The sequence below is a fragment of the Etheostoma cragini genome, chromosome 3, assembly GCF_013103735.1.
Source record: "Etheostoma cragini isolate CJK2018 chromosome 3, CSU_Ecrag_1.0, whole genome shotgun sequence".
Taxonomy (NCBI): domain Eukaryota; kingdom Metazoa; phylum Chordata; class Actinopteri; order Perciformes; family Percidae; genus Etheostoma; species Etheostoma cragini.
In genome coordinates this window covers 3,572,018-3,587,698 of record NC_048409.1, presented here as the reverse complement: position 1 = coordinate 3,587,698, position 15,681 = coordinate 3,572,018, and the positions used below count along the sequence as shown (strand labels likewise).

General features: G+C 43.1%; 1 protein-coding gene across 1 annotated transcript; it reads left to right on the top strand.

Annotated features, from left to right (window-relative positions):
* The first annotated feature begins 680 nt into the window (after positions 1 to 680).
* On the top strand, positions 681 to 15,057 carry wdr81 (WD repeat domain 81). The gene is made up of 12 exons (XM_034866616.1): positions 681 to 940; positions 1,688 to 2,181; positions 2,814 to 6,376; positions 6,461 to 6,568; positions 6,862 to 7,061; positions 7,199 to 7,380; positions 7,583 to 7,748; positions 8,079 to 8,244; positions 8,367 to 9,194; positions 9,346 to 9,491; positions 9,624 to 9,806; positions 13,658 to 15,057. The coding sequence occupies exons 2-12, from the start codon at positions 1,820 to 1,822 to the stop codon at positions 13,982 to 13,984; spliced, it is 6,231 nt and encodes a 2,076-aa protein (XP_034722507.1). The 5' UTR covers positions 681 to 940; positions 1,688 to 1,819; the 3' UTR covers positions 13,985 to 15,057.
* The last annotated feature ends 624 nt before the right edge of the window (positions 15,058 to 15,681 follow it).

Below are 15,681 nucleotides of genomic sequence, written 5' to 3'. Positions count from 1 at the left end.
ACAACAAATAAAAGAATAGTGCACTGTAATGGCATGAAATGGTTAAGTAGCCTACTAAATAACAAATAAATAAATATATATTGCACATCATAAAAGAATATAGTAATTCCTAGAGGTGCAAATGACCAGAAGGCCCACAAGAGAATACGACCATGATACTTATGTCATAATACCATATTATTGTGATTTTAAACATATTGCAATGAATTGCATAATAATAGTTTTTTTCCAAGCTCAAATTATGTCCACAGAGGAAGTCTTTCAGTTTCATCTAAAAAGATGCATTTATGTTTGTTCACCTTGCTTAAATTTGTATTGCTGCACACAGTCTACTGGACTGAAAAAGCACTTGATTTTATAATTCTAGTACAAAAATGTTAAATTGTCCTCCTCACACCAACGTCCAAAATACAGACAGAACAGTAAGTCTCCCAACGGGGACAATGACACCACTGCCATCCCTCATTAAAGGTTGCCTATTGCTCTTTTTCCAGTGCAGTTTTGGGACTTTATGCTTTATCTTGACTTTATGGAGAGTATGGCTGAAACATCTGCCAAACCGGACAGTGTAGGAGTTCCCTAATTCCAGAAGATGGCAGTAATGCAATACTAATACGGAAGCCAGCTGCCGTTAAACTCAAAGAAGGGCAGCAGCGGTCACATGAGATGGGGCTGATGTTGTGTCACGTGAGGTGTCTCTTCTTAAACATGGCTCCAACAACTAGCCCAGAACAAAACACTATCGGCTGACTGACTGTCGTTCGTCTGCTGACATGCATCAGTAAACTTTAGGAAAAAGGGAAGGAGCAAATGTGGCCCCGCTCTATGTCCTCGTTTTGTATAGTTACCGTGGTAACGTCACAAACTCATCATGCGTGACACCGGTGGTGCACCGTTAGCTTAAGGCTAGCTAGCTGTCAACTGCTACAAGTGGTGAGAGGTAAGCAAAATACTGAGAAGTGAGCGCTGTTGTTCTGTAATTCCAGTGAAGTTTAACCAGTATGGCTGCTGTTGTTTTGCTTTGTGCCACTGATACTAGTAACATTATGTGGGCTTTCTGTTTGCTTGAGTGAGGTATCGTAAAATTGGCCACTTCGATAAGCTAGCTAAGCTAACTGTCAAGTTGTCGTTACTTCCCCTTAAGCGGTTTTCTCCAACTCACTTTCTCTCTTCCGATAAGTAGGCCTATAACGTGAAAGATGTTGTCAAAACGTTAACACGCGTCGTTTTTAAGCTTGGAATTTTTATAGTCTCGGTTGAAATTGGGCTTTTTTGGATGTTAGCTATCTAGTCTAGACAGCTAACGTTAGCAGCCTAGCTAACGTAATACATATCAGTGAAAACTTTAAACTACTGGTACTGTATTAGCTACCGTCTTGGAAACTTCGTAAAGTGAGTTATATATTTAGTAAACCATTGAATAATAGTTTGCTTGTGGTAAAGTTGCTGTTTATATCACTTAACTTGAAACTTTTTAGTAAACTTGCCACCTAAAATGCTGATGGGGCGGAAGGAGTCATGTGAGCAGAGTTAGTCGTGTGCATTCCCCATCGTCACATAACTCCTTCATTGCAGCAGCCTGCTTTTCTCCTGTCAAAGATTCTCTCATCCCAGCAACATTACTGTTAATGACCTACAAAAGAAGCTGATTTAATTATCCATTTATGCTTTTCAATCATGTCTTCAGAGGAAGAGGAGGTCTGCCTTTGATGACTGTGATTTCTTCCTCCATGAATGTCTGAAAGCCCTCCTTGTGGAAGACAGCAAGGCACACGTGGCGGGACATTGTGCAACTCTTAACAAGCATTGGAGACTCACCATGGATTGGCTGATGCATACAGTTGAGAAAGACTTGGGGGTTGACCGGCGGCAGCAAGGGCCAGGTCCTCGTCCCGGGGAGGTCATAGCCCTTGTTCCAACGCGCTGGGTGTTGGGCCTGAGGGAGAGGAGGATCATGCGTTGTGCCCGCTTTGACAGCATCAGCGAGGCAGAAATTCGCACCTACCTTCAGTGTTCCCAGGCAAAGCTGCCTCCTGGCTGGACACGAGTCTGCGTTCAGGGTCTGAGAAAAAGCAAGCTGAGCTACAGATTGGCCAGAGACCCATGTCATCAACAAATGGAATTCATGTCACTGGATTCTTATGTCACAACCATGCAGTGTGTGTCACAACATAATGTCAGGTACTATACAAACTTTGATGGCTATGCATGCAACCTTATGTCTGTGGTAAAACTCAATCAAATAACAACAAAAATCTCATTCCAATGTCAATTGAATGTTATTTCAATTAATAAAAAAAAAAGCGTTACTGCAATGATTTTAGGTAGAGCTAAAACAATGAATTGATTAATCGATAAACTGATTGACAGATCTTTGATCTGCAACTATTTTTTAAAAAGGATTGCTTGTAAAAGTTATCTATCCAGCAAAAATGCTGCTTTACTGCTTTTATAAATTTTATATTGAGATAAAAATGTATCACTTTACGGTCTTTAGGCAATCTTACTACTTTCTTACACTTTATAAGTACATGATTGATTTAAAAAGAAAAAAGATAATCTGTTATGAAAATAATTGTAAATTGCAACCCCTAAAATCAGGGTACCTAGAATGTCACTTAAAACGGGCTTGCCTTTGTGAATTGCTTTAGAGTTTGTACAAATTATTATTAACTATCTTCTTAACTTTTTGAATTATCAGGATAGATGTCCGTTAAATGTCTTGTCTGAGTGTGAGATTTATGTATGAGTATATGTACATTATATCTAATATATTTGTAATAATTCAACTTTGTCTTTTCTCTCTTTTTCAGGAATCTGTGGCATGATGCTCATTACAAACTTGTGCAGGCATATGCCGGAGCCAATGAGCAGATGCATATTGCAGCTGTAGATGCAGTGCGTAATGCTTTACAGAAGCTCTTCAAGTCCACCTTCATCTCCTCTGAAAGATTGTCACCATCCCTTTCTCCGGCCAGAGAGAAGGATAAAGAAATCTTTTTGCCAACCAACTCCTCTTGTTCTTCCAAGTCCCAGTCAGACCATCTGTGTCCCAATGTTCTGCCTGCAGAATGTCTGCTGGAGACAGCAGAAATGCTCTACGTGATTCTGCCTTACACTCAGTATTCACTCCATGATATTGTGTCCTTCAGCCCAGCCAAGCTTGCTAACAGCCATGCCAAAGTGTTGTTCATTCTCTACCAGTTACTGATAGCTCTGCAGGGTTGTCATGCAGCAGGTCTGTCTTGTGGAGAGCTCTCCCTTCAGGACATAGCTGTCGATGAGCAGCTTTGCAGCCGCCTCAAGCTCAACCTAGCCCATTACGAGGAACTGGGGATGGAATTGGATGCAAACAGCAATATTACAGGCAGACAAATGCCAAAACGTGTCCTGCCAAGGAACAATTCATGTGTGAGCCAAGAGAACAAAAGACTTTGCAAAGACTGCTTTGATGAGCTTAAGAAATTGGTTCTGGACTGGGTCCATGGACGAGTCAGTAACTTCCGCTACTTGATGGAACTCAACAGGTTAGCAGGACGGCGGGAAGGGGACCCTAATTATCATCCCGTGCTGCCTTGGGTGGTTGATTTTACTGTGCCATTTGGAAAATTCCGAGACCTCAGGAGGTCAAAGTTCAGGCTAAACAAAGGGGATAAGCAGCTGGACTTCACATATGAGATGACTAAAGAGGCTTTGGCTGCTGCAGTCGGTAATGGTGTTGGTGGAAGTGGTGTAGGTGGAGACCTTGGTGGCTCCGTAGGGGCCGGTGGTGCTGGACAGTCGGATCATCTCCATGTACCTCACCACATATCTGATGTGCTCTCAGACATCACCTACTATGTCTACAAAGCTCGGCAGACACCCAAGTCAGTGTTGTGCAGCCACGTTAGATCCCAGTGGGAGCCAAACGAATACCCAGCCAGTATGGAGCGCGTGCAGAGCTGGACCCCTGACGAGTGCATTCCAGAGTTCTACACAGATCCCTCTATTTTCCGCTCAATCCACCCCGACATGCCAGACCTGGATGTGCCTTCCTGGTGCAAGTCGTGCGAGGAGTTTATTGAGGTCCATCGCCACCTTCTTGAGAGCAAAGAAGTGTCCCAGCACTTGCATCACTGGATAGACCTCACATTTGGTTATAAGCTGTCTGGTAAAGAAGCTGTCAAAGCCAAGAACGTGTGCCTCCACTTGGTGGACAATCACACCAATCTTTCTACCTATGGTGTAGTTCAGCTGTTTGACCAGCCCCACCCACCCCGCTTATCACCTTCCCAGTACGCCCCAGCAGAACCTCCTCTCCTTGGCCTTGCTGCTCTTAATGTGCCTTCTCTACACATCCCTCAAATCAACAGTGGGGCTGACACTGTGGATGGAATGGTGCCAGAGTCCACAGGGTGTGAGTCCAGTGGCTGGACCATGGTAGACAGAGATGAAGAGCTTGAACAAGGTATGGAAGCTCTGGACTCATTAGCATCTGCCGGCTCAGCCAGTTCTGCGCCCTGCTCTGTGCCAATGCCAAGCATCAGTACAGCTGGAGTAAAAATGGGAGGAGAGCACACAGCACTTATTGTATCTCAGTCCCCGAGTTCATTCCCTGGTGATTTCACCAGCGGCTTAAGTCCTGGTTTACGCAGTGCCATGTTACAAAGAGGTGGGCCGATAAACAAAAAACAAGGGGAGGGTAGTGTTACTGCCACGAATGCAGAAGAAATCAAGATCGTCCTCCCTGAAGGCTTCAACCCATTGCAGCCGTTGGAAGAGCTGGAGAAGTTAAATAATTTCCTGGTAAAGAGTCTGCACGCTGATGTATGGCATCCTGCAGGATCTGCTGACTGCATGAATGATGATGTCATAGTTGAATTGCTACCCTCTCTTGCACAGCTCTACCAAAGAGACATGCAGGCCTTTGGTGTTCTCATTGCTGAGATATTCCACTCCTCTAAACTGAGAGGACTGAAACCAGGCACCCCCCTGAGACAGCGTTTCCAAGCTGTAATGAAGCTATGTTCTGCCAGCCTCCGTGATGTGCCACTTTCTTTGCATCATGCTCTTGAGACACTGCTACTAATAGAAAAGCACTCTGGAACAGCACAGAAAGAAGTACCAGATTGCCCACATCCACTTCTTTTCAAATATGAACCCATCAGTGATGGTCTCCCTCCCCCAAACCCCTGCCAATTATTGAACTCAGTCATCACCCCCTTTCCTTTCCCTTCCTATTTTGCAGCACTTCATAATTTTATCTTTTCCTATCACGCCAAGATGGAGACCACATGTAGTCTTCTAGGAAGAGATGTTGTCTTTAACTTGTGGCAGCAGCTGGAGACACTGTTGCGGGGTAACATCACAGCTGAGGGTCTCGAAATTCTCTTGCCCTTCATTCTGGCCCTCATGCTTGAGGAGTCCACTGCTGTCTATGCTACTTGGTACCTTTTCGAGCCCATTTCTAGAGTACTGGGTCCCAGAAATGCAAACAAGTACCTACTGAAGCCACTGATCAACGTTTATGAAAACCCTCACTGCCTACGGGGACGTTTCTATCTCTACACTGACTGTTTTATTTTGCAGCTGATTGTGAGGCTCGGCCTACAGGCCTTTCTGTCCAGCTTACTCCCCCACGTGCTGCAGGTCATCACTGGCTTTGAAAGCTGCATCTCAGGCTCGGGCGGAGAAGCTGGCAAAGGGTTGAGGAGTGCCACATGTAACTTGGAAGAGGAAGAAGACTATCAGTGTGGCGAGGTACAGCCATCTTCTGGATCTGTTAGCGGGAAAATGGGAGGTGGCGGTGGTGCCAGTGGAGGAGTTGGCGTGGTGGGGGAGTCGGGGATGGTTGATTACTCTTCTGGCATCAGTCTCAATGACCAGGTTTTTCTTTCAGAGGCTGAGGACTTTCAGGATGAGTTCTATGTCAACGGGGGAGCTGGGGTGGCTGCTGGGAAACGGCAGATTCAGAACTCTGCAGCCAAGGATCAAGACCAGGAGTCTCTAAGTGTGGGGAAACTAAGTGACAAAAGCAGCACAAGCGAGCTCTCACTGGGTGATGGAGACTCAATGCGGGATCGAGCTAGTCTCAAATCAGCTGACAGCAGCCTGGACCTGAAACACGCTAGTGAGGGAGAGGAGGGAGGAGAACTGGAGGAAGAAGAGATGACTGTGACTAATGAGGGTAAAGAGGGGACAGATGACCCTACTGTTGCCAACCTGGAGCTCTCTGGCTGCACAGACACTTCAGGCGCCACAGTTGCCACTTTGGAGGGTGAGTTTATGAATGGAATGGCACTGGAAGAGACTGATAAAGGCATTGTGGGAGAGCAGGAAGAGGATGACCATGATCCATCAGAAGAGTCTCGGGAGAAAGAGCAAAAGATTCTTCTAGGTGAGTGAATAATTGAGGTGGATGTTAATTTGTTAATTAACTGAAAATGTCTAAACATTTTAATCATGTCTCCTCCACACACAGATACAGTTTGTAAAACAGTTCGGTGGCTGTCAGCAAAGCTTGGACCAACAGTGACGGCTCGATACGTGGCCAGAAATTTGCTGCGATTGCTCACAAATTGTTACATTGGTATGGAAATGTACAACATAAAAAACATATATATATATATATATATATATATATATATATATATATACACACACACACACACACACACACACACACACACCCCCCCCCCCCGCTAACAGATCCGCTAACAGATCCAGAAGATGGCTGTACCTCGCCAGACTGATAGTCTTCTATATATACATGATTTTCTTTTAGCATTAACATTGAGCAAACTGTCCTAGTATTTCAAAGTGGTGCCATGTGTTACTGCTTGTGTTTTCTTAACCTGTTCTCCTCATGTTCTCTGCCTGTAGGGCTTGAGAAACACCAGTTTGTGACCGTTGCATCTGAGCAGAGCAGTCTGGAGAGTGTGGGAATGGGCAGTGTTTATGAGAAGAAACCTGTTCTTGGTGACCAGACAGCAGGGCCTGTGTTGGACTGTCTCATCTACATAGCTCAACTTTATGGAGAGCCTGTACTCACTTACCAGTACCTGCCTTATATAGGATATCTGGTAAGGAGAATGTACACTAGCACACATACAGTAAAACCTCCTTTGGCCTTTAAAGCTGATTTGCTGTTTTGTGGTAAAATGAAATATGGATCAAATTTTAATTTTAATTTAATTTCACAAATATGTCTTTTTTCCAGGTTTCTCCACCTTCTTCGCAGCGTCTTAACACGCGTAAGGAGGCCAGTCTGCTTGGAGCGGTTGCACTTACACAGGAGATCATTGTCTTTCTCTCGGATACCACTCTAATGGACATGCTTTTGAAAATCAACCAGGATGTGCTTCTGCCACTACTGGACTTGCTCACCACCCCCCGTATGGGGTAAATAACACGCATACAATGACGCAAATACTCTAGATGTATGTTAAGGGAAATAATTGATGATGCATACTTATTTGAACACAGAATGTTGGCTGGTAATATACTGTCTTTTTTGTGTCGAAATAGAGTACAATCAGAAAACTTGCCACAGTACATCTGTCATTCATCCTCTGCTTGGTTGTACTTATTCTGCTGTACTCAGGTTCCCCAGCGGGGTGCAGACGCGCACTGTTGTCTGTCTCAAGACACTCAGCCTGATGGCTCTCATCTGTCTGCGCATTGGGAGGGAGATGGTGCAACAGCATATGGCTGACACTCTGCGTCGGTTCTTTGCTGTTTTCTCTCTGCTGCATTCTCTGCAGCCCCAGGTATTCACACACACACACAGACAAAGACTGACAAGCATGTTTATTTGTAGAAGGCTTTCAATAAGCAGATCTGTCACAAAGAGCTTTACAAAAACAGATGACAGAAAGCCAGATGGAAATATGGATGAAAATAAAAACGAGGCAGAAACTTGGAATACAAACTGTCTGACAGACAGAGCAACTGAAAGAGAACTTGCATTTGTGAGCATGGCAGGATGGTTCTTCTTGTTCCATCAGATCATTTTTAATTTTCTCCATGTAGTTACACCTATGTCTTTTGAGAATGGAATTGGAAATACACACGTGTTGACTGTCTCTTTTACACTGTAGCTGGACAGCGCTCCTCGCAGAGTTGTCGGGGAGGTCACGGTTGTGGACATCTTCACACCGGAAGAGTCGACTGTTACATATGAGTTGGGTATATTGGAGGAGCTACATACTGTGTTCAACTCTGAGATGGCCCATTCCTCATACATCCCCTTCTACTGCCTCATTGGTAGGAAATGGCCAAACTCAAAATGCCCTATCCAGCAGGAAGAAGGCAGTATACTCTGCTGAAATCAAATATATTTTTACACTTAAGTGTTCTTAATCAGTGCTGTTTTGTGATTTCTGTAGGTGACGTGGCTATTCGGAAGCTGGTTCCCAACCATGAGCTGGTCTGGCAGTTGGCCCAGTCCTACCATCAGAGTTTGCGTCAGGGGAGTACAGAGACAAACCTCACAACAGCATCAAGGGTGGAGTTACCTCCTACTTCTACGGGTCCCTCTGGTTTTGGCAGGCATGTGGGTTGCAGCCCATTCCCTGCACCCTCGACTAGCTCCACCTTGCTAGGGGATTCCCTCCCTGAGTCGGGCACGTTTGGGAGCCACCTGGTAGGAAACCGCATCCAAGTGTCCCGGGACGCTGATTATGATGGCAGCCCGACCCTGGGCTTGGCCAGCTCTTGGGGACGCTCCAGTCATACCACCCCAGTCATTACCACTGCCTCCACCTTCACCGCTCCATCAGTAGGCACAGCTTCCTTCTCCTCCTCATGGGTGACCGGTACCACCCCGGAGGACAGTGTCCTAAAGCAGGAGCTCCCTCGCAGTGGCCGTTCCCTGCAGGGCAATTGGCTTGCCTACTGGCAGTATGAGATTGGCCTCAACCAGCAGGATCCACATTTTCACTTTCACCAGATCCGACTGCAGAGTTTCCTGGGTCACTCAGGCACCACAAAGTGTTTGGCACCTCTGGCAGGAGAGGATTACTTCCTCTCTGGTAGTAAAGACAAGACAGTGAAGCTTTGGCCTCTCTATAACCATGGTGATGGAACACAGGAGGTGGAGCCCAGGCTGACGTATTCTGACCATCGAAAGTCAATATTTTATGTTGGACAGCTAGAGGCTTCACAGGACATAGTCAGCTGCGATGGGAATGTGCACCTGTGGGACCAGTATACAGGTACGAGAGACCATGCATTTCTGCTTATTATTAGAACTCTGCATCTAAAATGCATCAAGTAATTTTTTTCATGTGGTCATGAGGACATAAGACTCGACTGGAGTGCAAATAACTTTACTATTCTATATAACACTTGATCTGTTTTCCTTAGGCAAGCAGATCCGCTCGTATGAAGCCGTGGATGGGAAGAATCCCATTACAGCTGTCACCACCATGCCAGCACCACAATGCAGTGTTGTGTTTGGCAGTGCAGATTCTATTCTCCGCTTCATCGACCCTCGCAAACCTGGATTGCAGGTAGCAGATTACATTTAGCTAGCTGATTTTGCCACACAATATTCCTCAATTATATTTTCAAATGTTAGCACCTTTTACACTTCTCCAAAATAGTTTCAGACTTGACAGTGACCAATTCCCCTGTGTCCCCAGCATGAATTTCGACTGGCATACAACAATGTGAGTGCTGGGCTCATCCGCTACCTGGCAGTGAGCCCTTCAGGGCGTACTGTGGCGGCAGGTTTCTCGTCCGGCTTCATTGTTCTGCTAGATGCACGCACAGGACTTATTCTGAAGGGCTGGCCAGCTCATGAAGGAGATATCCTTCAAATGAAGGTGGGTTGCCTCCTTGTAACATCTTAGTCAGGAGTCAGTGGTGTTGAATAAATTTGCAGTCAGTGGACGACTGGAAAATGTTGTATCATTGACAGTAAAACAGATTCCATGGTTGGACTGTATACAACAATATATGCAAAAAAAAAGTGCACTGCTTTTAATTTGGCCTTTTATTTAAATAGCAGACAGTAAAGACGAAGGAACTGCAGGAATCTAACTACAGGTACCTGGCTAGACCTGAACCTTAGACGTTGCAACTACGTGGACAAACCTGTAGGGAGCAGTGCATCCCTAAAGTGCGTCTCTTACAGCATTAATTTGAAATAGTTAGTAATTTCAACTATTTGGGAACATTAGGCAAATGTTTTTCATGTTTTCAAATTATAATAATTGCTAACTGGGGTAGTTATACTATTCTTAATATATTTGTTGAATGCATAAGTAAATGAGTGCTTTCAGAATAGTTTAGGGTGTTTGGTGTTTAAAGCCCCCAACATATCCTTCCATACAGAGCGGCAATGGTGGTTATGTTAAAGGTTTAGATTAGGGTTAGCTGCCTGGAAGGCAATGTTGGAGGCTTAAAAACCATTGCGCATAGTATAGACCAGAGATCTGAGGGGTCCTCAGAGTCACTGCAGGGGGCCCTCCAAATTATTGTTCATTTTGGTTGTTTTATCAAAAAATAAAGTCTTTACATAAATTATATTTTTGGCAAATATAAATCCCACTGATGATGGGCTTATTTTCCTATAGGTAACGCTGTTACTAAGGTAGCCATCCACAGATACAGTTAAGATACATTTATGTTGAGAATTAAAATATTTACAAAATCATGCCCACAATTTTGATTGCTTAGTATTCTGTGCACTAACAAGATATGTACACTATAAAGGTTTTAGGCCTCCTTACATGTTATTGTAGGCCCAGTTTAATATCCAACTTCATTTTATACAATATATGTAGTAGGGGATTCCCTGCGCTGTCTCTCTTAGTTAAGGAGGTTTTTGGCTTAAAAAACATTGAGGATCCCTGGTATAGACAATTAGGTGGTTGGTTAGGCTATAAGAAAACCACTGCTGGATGTGTAGCAGAATTCAGAAGAAGGGAGGAAGGAAAGAAATAAAATATGAAAACCTCAGAGTGGCTGAATGCTAACTAGTTTTGTACGTGTGTTGGTGACTGCCTCGCTTTCGATAAAATGGTGGCCAAACACTAATTTGAACCCTTCTTAACACCCTGCGCCAGTATTTTACATGTTTCCCAACACCAGCTGATGTGTGGGATTAATGGTCAAATTGTTGACTCAAGACGTGGGTGGGGGTGGACGCAGTGTGACAAATAAATGGCCGGTTGCCCTCTATGCTGTATTCAAACTTTTTGTTTTGTCAGATAAGCTTGTAGTCAAGAACAAGTGGACCAGTTTTCCAACAAGAATCCCTTACTTTGACTTCTAAGCGTGGTAAAAATTCTGAAATAATAGCAGGGTTGTATGGGTTTGAGAGAGGTTGGATGATGGGCATATCATCAAATAGAACAGTTCATCACCGTAACAAGACCAAGACTTTGAGAGGTTGAGACCAAGTCAACACCAGGACCAAGGCAGGGCAAGACCGTGTCTAGACCAAAACCAGACCAGTGCGAGTCCACCACTACATGGCACAATAAAATGTGGAAAATGCTAACCACAGGCACTCCTCAAATAGATAGGAAATATTTACATAAAGATCAAAATAAAGACCCTAAACAACATAAGATCCCATTTAAAAAAAAAACACAGGAAATAAAATTAATTGATTACTTCTTCAGTCACAATTTGGCTGAAATCTCCCCAGACAGCCAGACCTGCATTCACTTTCCTGGGAGTGTGTTAAGGGGGCGGGGAGAGAGGGCAAACGTTAACAAATTTATATTAGAAATGATTCAAGCTGTTGGTTGCAGGACGTTTTACATCCCATCACAGTAATAATGTAAACACATAAATCCGACAATGCACAAGCAAAAAGTCCTCTTCATATGAGACCGAGACACAAGGCTGAGTAAATACCAAGACCTTCAAAAAGTCTTGAGACTGGTATGGAGACCAAGAGTGATCTTGAGTACTATATCACTGATAACAGGCCTGTACAGTAGGCTTTTACTGTAAGAAAGAGCATATCTTTCTGTTTATTTGGTGTTAGTCAATGTTTAGGTGCATCAAAAAACAGCATTCCAATCTAATGGGTAGTAGATGACTGTCAGGCTTCCTGGTAAACAGCGGGAACTTTTCGGAGTTCAGATGTGGAAGTCACAACCCACATAATGTCAGCCAGTTAATCACTTGTCACTTGTGTTGACACTGAGCAACCCACATTACACTCGTATGTCTGACCATGACACCTGGTGGAGGGCCTACATGGGTTATAGGATCATTTTACTGTAATAAATGACCCGCTTTTGATTCAGGTTGACAGATCTTGGCGTAAAAGGGGTGTCGTTGATAGTTTGTAAACCCCGCATTGCCTCCCCCTAATGAAAACAAGCATTTTATTAAATGCAATACGTTTGCCATTTTCAGGAAGAGGAATATTTCTGTTTAAGGTACATTCAGCCTGTAGTGTTCATTTAGTCTTAATTTAGTTTCATATACTGTATGTAAAAAAAAAAAAAAAACTGAGCTATTGCATGACATCAGTACTATCCCCCCCAAAAATGCCGACAATAGTTATAAGAGCTTGTTATTGTATTCTTTGACCACATCACATAGTCAAGCCAGAAGGTGTGGCTGTACTCTTCGTTAGATAGTGATAAATATTCAAGAAGACCTTTCAGCCAAGTGGCTTTTTATTTTTGTCGTTCCCTAATGGTAGTGGTTGATCTATACTAAGCCGTGCATAGATGGTGAAAGTTGTACCCAGCAGGTCTGTTGTCAACAGTACGCAAGGATGAGCAAACTTTATTTAACCCCAGATTAGGTCAAGGATTGTCTCTCTGTTTAGGCAAATATGGACACAGGTTACTCATTAGAAAGACCACAGTGGTTCCCATTGGCACATTCATATTACTCAGACTTCCCACTCAATTCTTACGTGTAGCAAACCAGTGGCTGTTTTCATATTAAGCTGAAGAAGAAGAAAAAAAAAAGGTAAAATATGTGTAGTAAATAAAGATTATCAAACAAACTAATGAATCCCAACTAAAGGTTGTAGGTTTATGGGTACAGGAACACAAGTTTTAATGTTTCATTAAATTCCATGCTATGTGCTAGAGTGTCAGTAACTGTAGACAGTATGAGTAAGAAAAGGATATACTATAAGTAGGCTGTTTGAGGTGTCTTTATTTTCAAAGTATCCTATTTAGTTCACTCATTCTCTTGTCATATTAGATTCAAGGAGGAATTTTGAATTGCATTGCATAGTATTTAAAGCTATAGTGCGTAGTTTCTGTCTCCACCATGAGGAATTCTAAGTAATAACGACAACACTGTCAGCGTGTCAACATGAAACAAGGCTTCCGTGATCGCGTTCTGCCCCCACCCCTCCACCACACAGCTGCTAGTAGCCAAGGAGGACACAAAGGATTTATAAAAAACATGATGGACTCTTCAGAAGAGCTTATTCTCTCCAATTAAGTGTCTGCGTGTGAAACTCACTGGAGAGAATACAGAGTTGTGTAGCTGTTTATTTAGTCTTATTTAGCTTTGTAGCAACTCATTTGGCATTGGCTTGAATGTAACTGACGTTCATTTAAATCAAAAAGGGACTCACTAAAGCTTTAATCCCAAATCTTGGAAACCGGGTCTTGGAGACTGGCAGAGTTTACTGGGATATGACATCAGCAGTCTGTGACTTCCTTCCCTGTTTTTTATTTTTCAGGCTGCAGAAGGAAACTTGGTCATCAGCTCCTCCACTGACTACACACTCGCTGTGTGGAAAGATTTGGAGCACAAGCCTCTTCGCCAGTACAAATCGCAGTCTGACCCCATACACGCCTTTGACCTTTACGGCTCAGAGATTGTGACCGGAACAGTGGCAAACAAGATCGGGGTGTACTCCATGGCAGATATCTCTCTGAGCCCAGTTAGCAGCACAAAGCTGAGCTCGGAGAACTTCCGAGGCACTCTGACCAGCCTGGCGGTCCTGCCCACCAAGAGGCTTCTGCTGCTGGGCTCTGAGAACGGGGCCATCCGGTTACTAGCTTAGGGAAAATCAATGGCTCCCAGCTATGCTAAGCACTCTTATCTTATTCCTGAAGACACCAGGTGTCTGAGCTCTCGCTGTCCCCTATGCTGGGCTCGAGGTCTATTGTACTGGTAGGGCGGTCACTCTAAATTTCTTTTTGAATGAAGCAGCACAAGTAAAGGCATTGTATAAGCTTAGTACCGAATCTTGGCACTCTGGCTGTTGGCGCCGAATTTGTTCAACAGGAAAGGCCACGCAGTTAACATTCATCATGTACAGTAAATACCAAGATTTTTTTTTAAAAGCCTATAGATGTATAGATAGTATATATAATAAGGAATTCCTATCTTGACTAGGTCATTTATTCTTTTGACTAGGTCAGTTATTCTGTTCAAAAGGATGAATGAGACGACATGCTCAGGAAAGGTGGAACAACACCTGGTTCTTATGTAGTGTTTACGCTTTCCAAATAGATGCATAACAACACCAAAAAAACATTGACCTCAACTTTAGTTTCCCTTGATGTTAGAAAACATGCGTATACAAATGCACTGATTAAACTATGCAGTATTTGTAGATCATATCATTTGTTTGTGTTATTGTTAACTCCGTGTTTCATAAGAGTAGATTGTACATCATAAACAATAGAAGTACACCTGCTGTTTTGGTGCGTCTTCTCCGAGTGGGGACGCTTTGGATGTCGCCACATTTAAAAGTCAATTACTGATGCACAGCCTTGATACTACTGCAGAAGTATGGCCTGAATTGTAACATTTAGATCCTCACTCAGATTTTAAATACTGAATGTTTTTATCCGCTAGTACATTACTTGAAGTGGCTTTGGGATTTTTAAACCGTGTTTAGAAATTCTTGATTTAGCAGTCCAAACCAGTTGTAGCAACATTACACGGGTAGTGTATCTAGGCCGGTGCCACTTTGACTGGGTTTGCCAGTTGTTAGACTCGCCACTCTCAAAAGCTAACATTGGAACAGTCAATGCCAAGATAACAGTTTTTTGTATTTTAACATTTGTATGTAACTGCATATGAATATGTTGAGGAAAAAAAGGTCAATAAAAAATGTGGTTTAACTTGTTCTTTGTGTAATGCGAATGAATATGCAGGCATAACGCTCCCCTTTTTGTATGATTTTATCACTGTCATGTTGTAAAACAGTCTCCCTACTTTTCTAATTATTTGCCTAAAGCTCAAAAATCCTTTAACAAGTGTGCTTTTTTTTATATATATATTTTTTTGTAAACCAAGAGTGAAAGCTCAATCATAAAACAACAAAACTTTTGTTTTTGAAAAGAGAACTTTTAGTTGCAACTGGTTAGGATTGTTCCACTATCGCTAAACATTTTTAAGGAAAATCCTCTAATGCTTATTTATTAACTGGAATAATAAAATAAATTCTTCCTTGTTTTTTTTTGTTTGTGTTTCAGTTCTCACTAGAGCTCAGATTGGACAAAGTCCCCCTCTTGTGTTTGCACACGGCTGTCATGTGATCCAGCAAATATCACTTTTGCTTAGCGGTGAAATGGGACCAAATACACTTAAAATTGTAACTCCTCTCCCTCTCTTCAGTATTTATAGATCACATAAAATCACAGTTTCTAAACTTTGCGGAGTGATCTCGTCTTTTCTGTAAAGTTGGTAATAAATCCGAGCTAGGGTTGTTGTTGGGGTTTTTTTTTTTTTTTTGGGGGGGGGGGGGGG

Bases quoted from the DNA above. Each gene is read 5' to 3' on its own strand.
- wdr81 (XM_034866616.1), top strand. From the start codon at position 1,820: ATGGATTGGCTGATGCATACAGTTGAGAAAGACTTGGGGGTTGACCGG. The intron at 6,377-6,460 runs GTGAGTGAATAA...CTCCACACACAG, and splicing joins AGAGCAAAAGATTCTTCTAG to ATACAGTTTGTAAAACAGTT. The intron at 7,381-7,582 runs GTAAATAACACG...TGCTGTACTCAG, and splicing joins CTCACCACCCCCCGTATGGG to GTTCCCCAGCGGGGTGCAGA.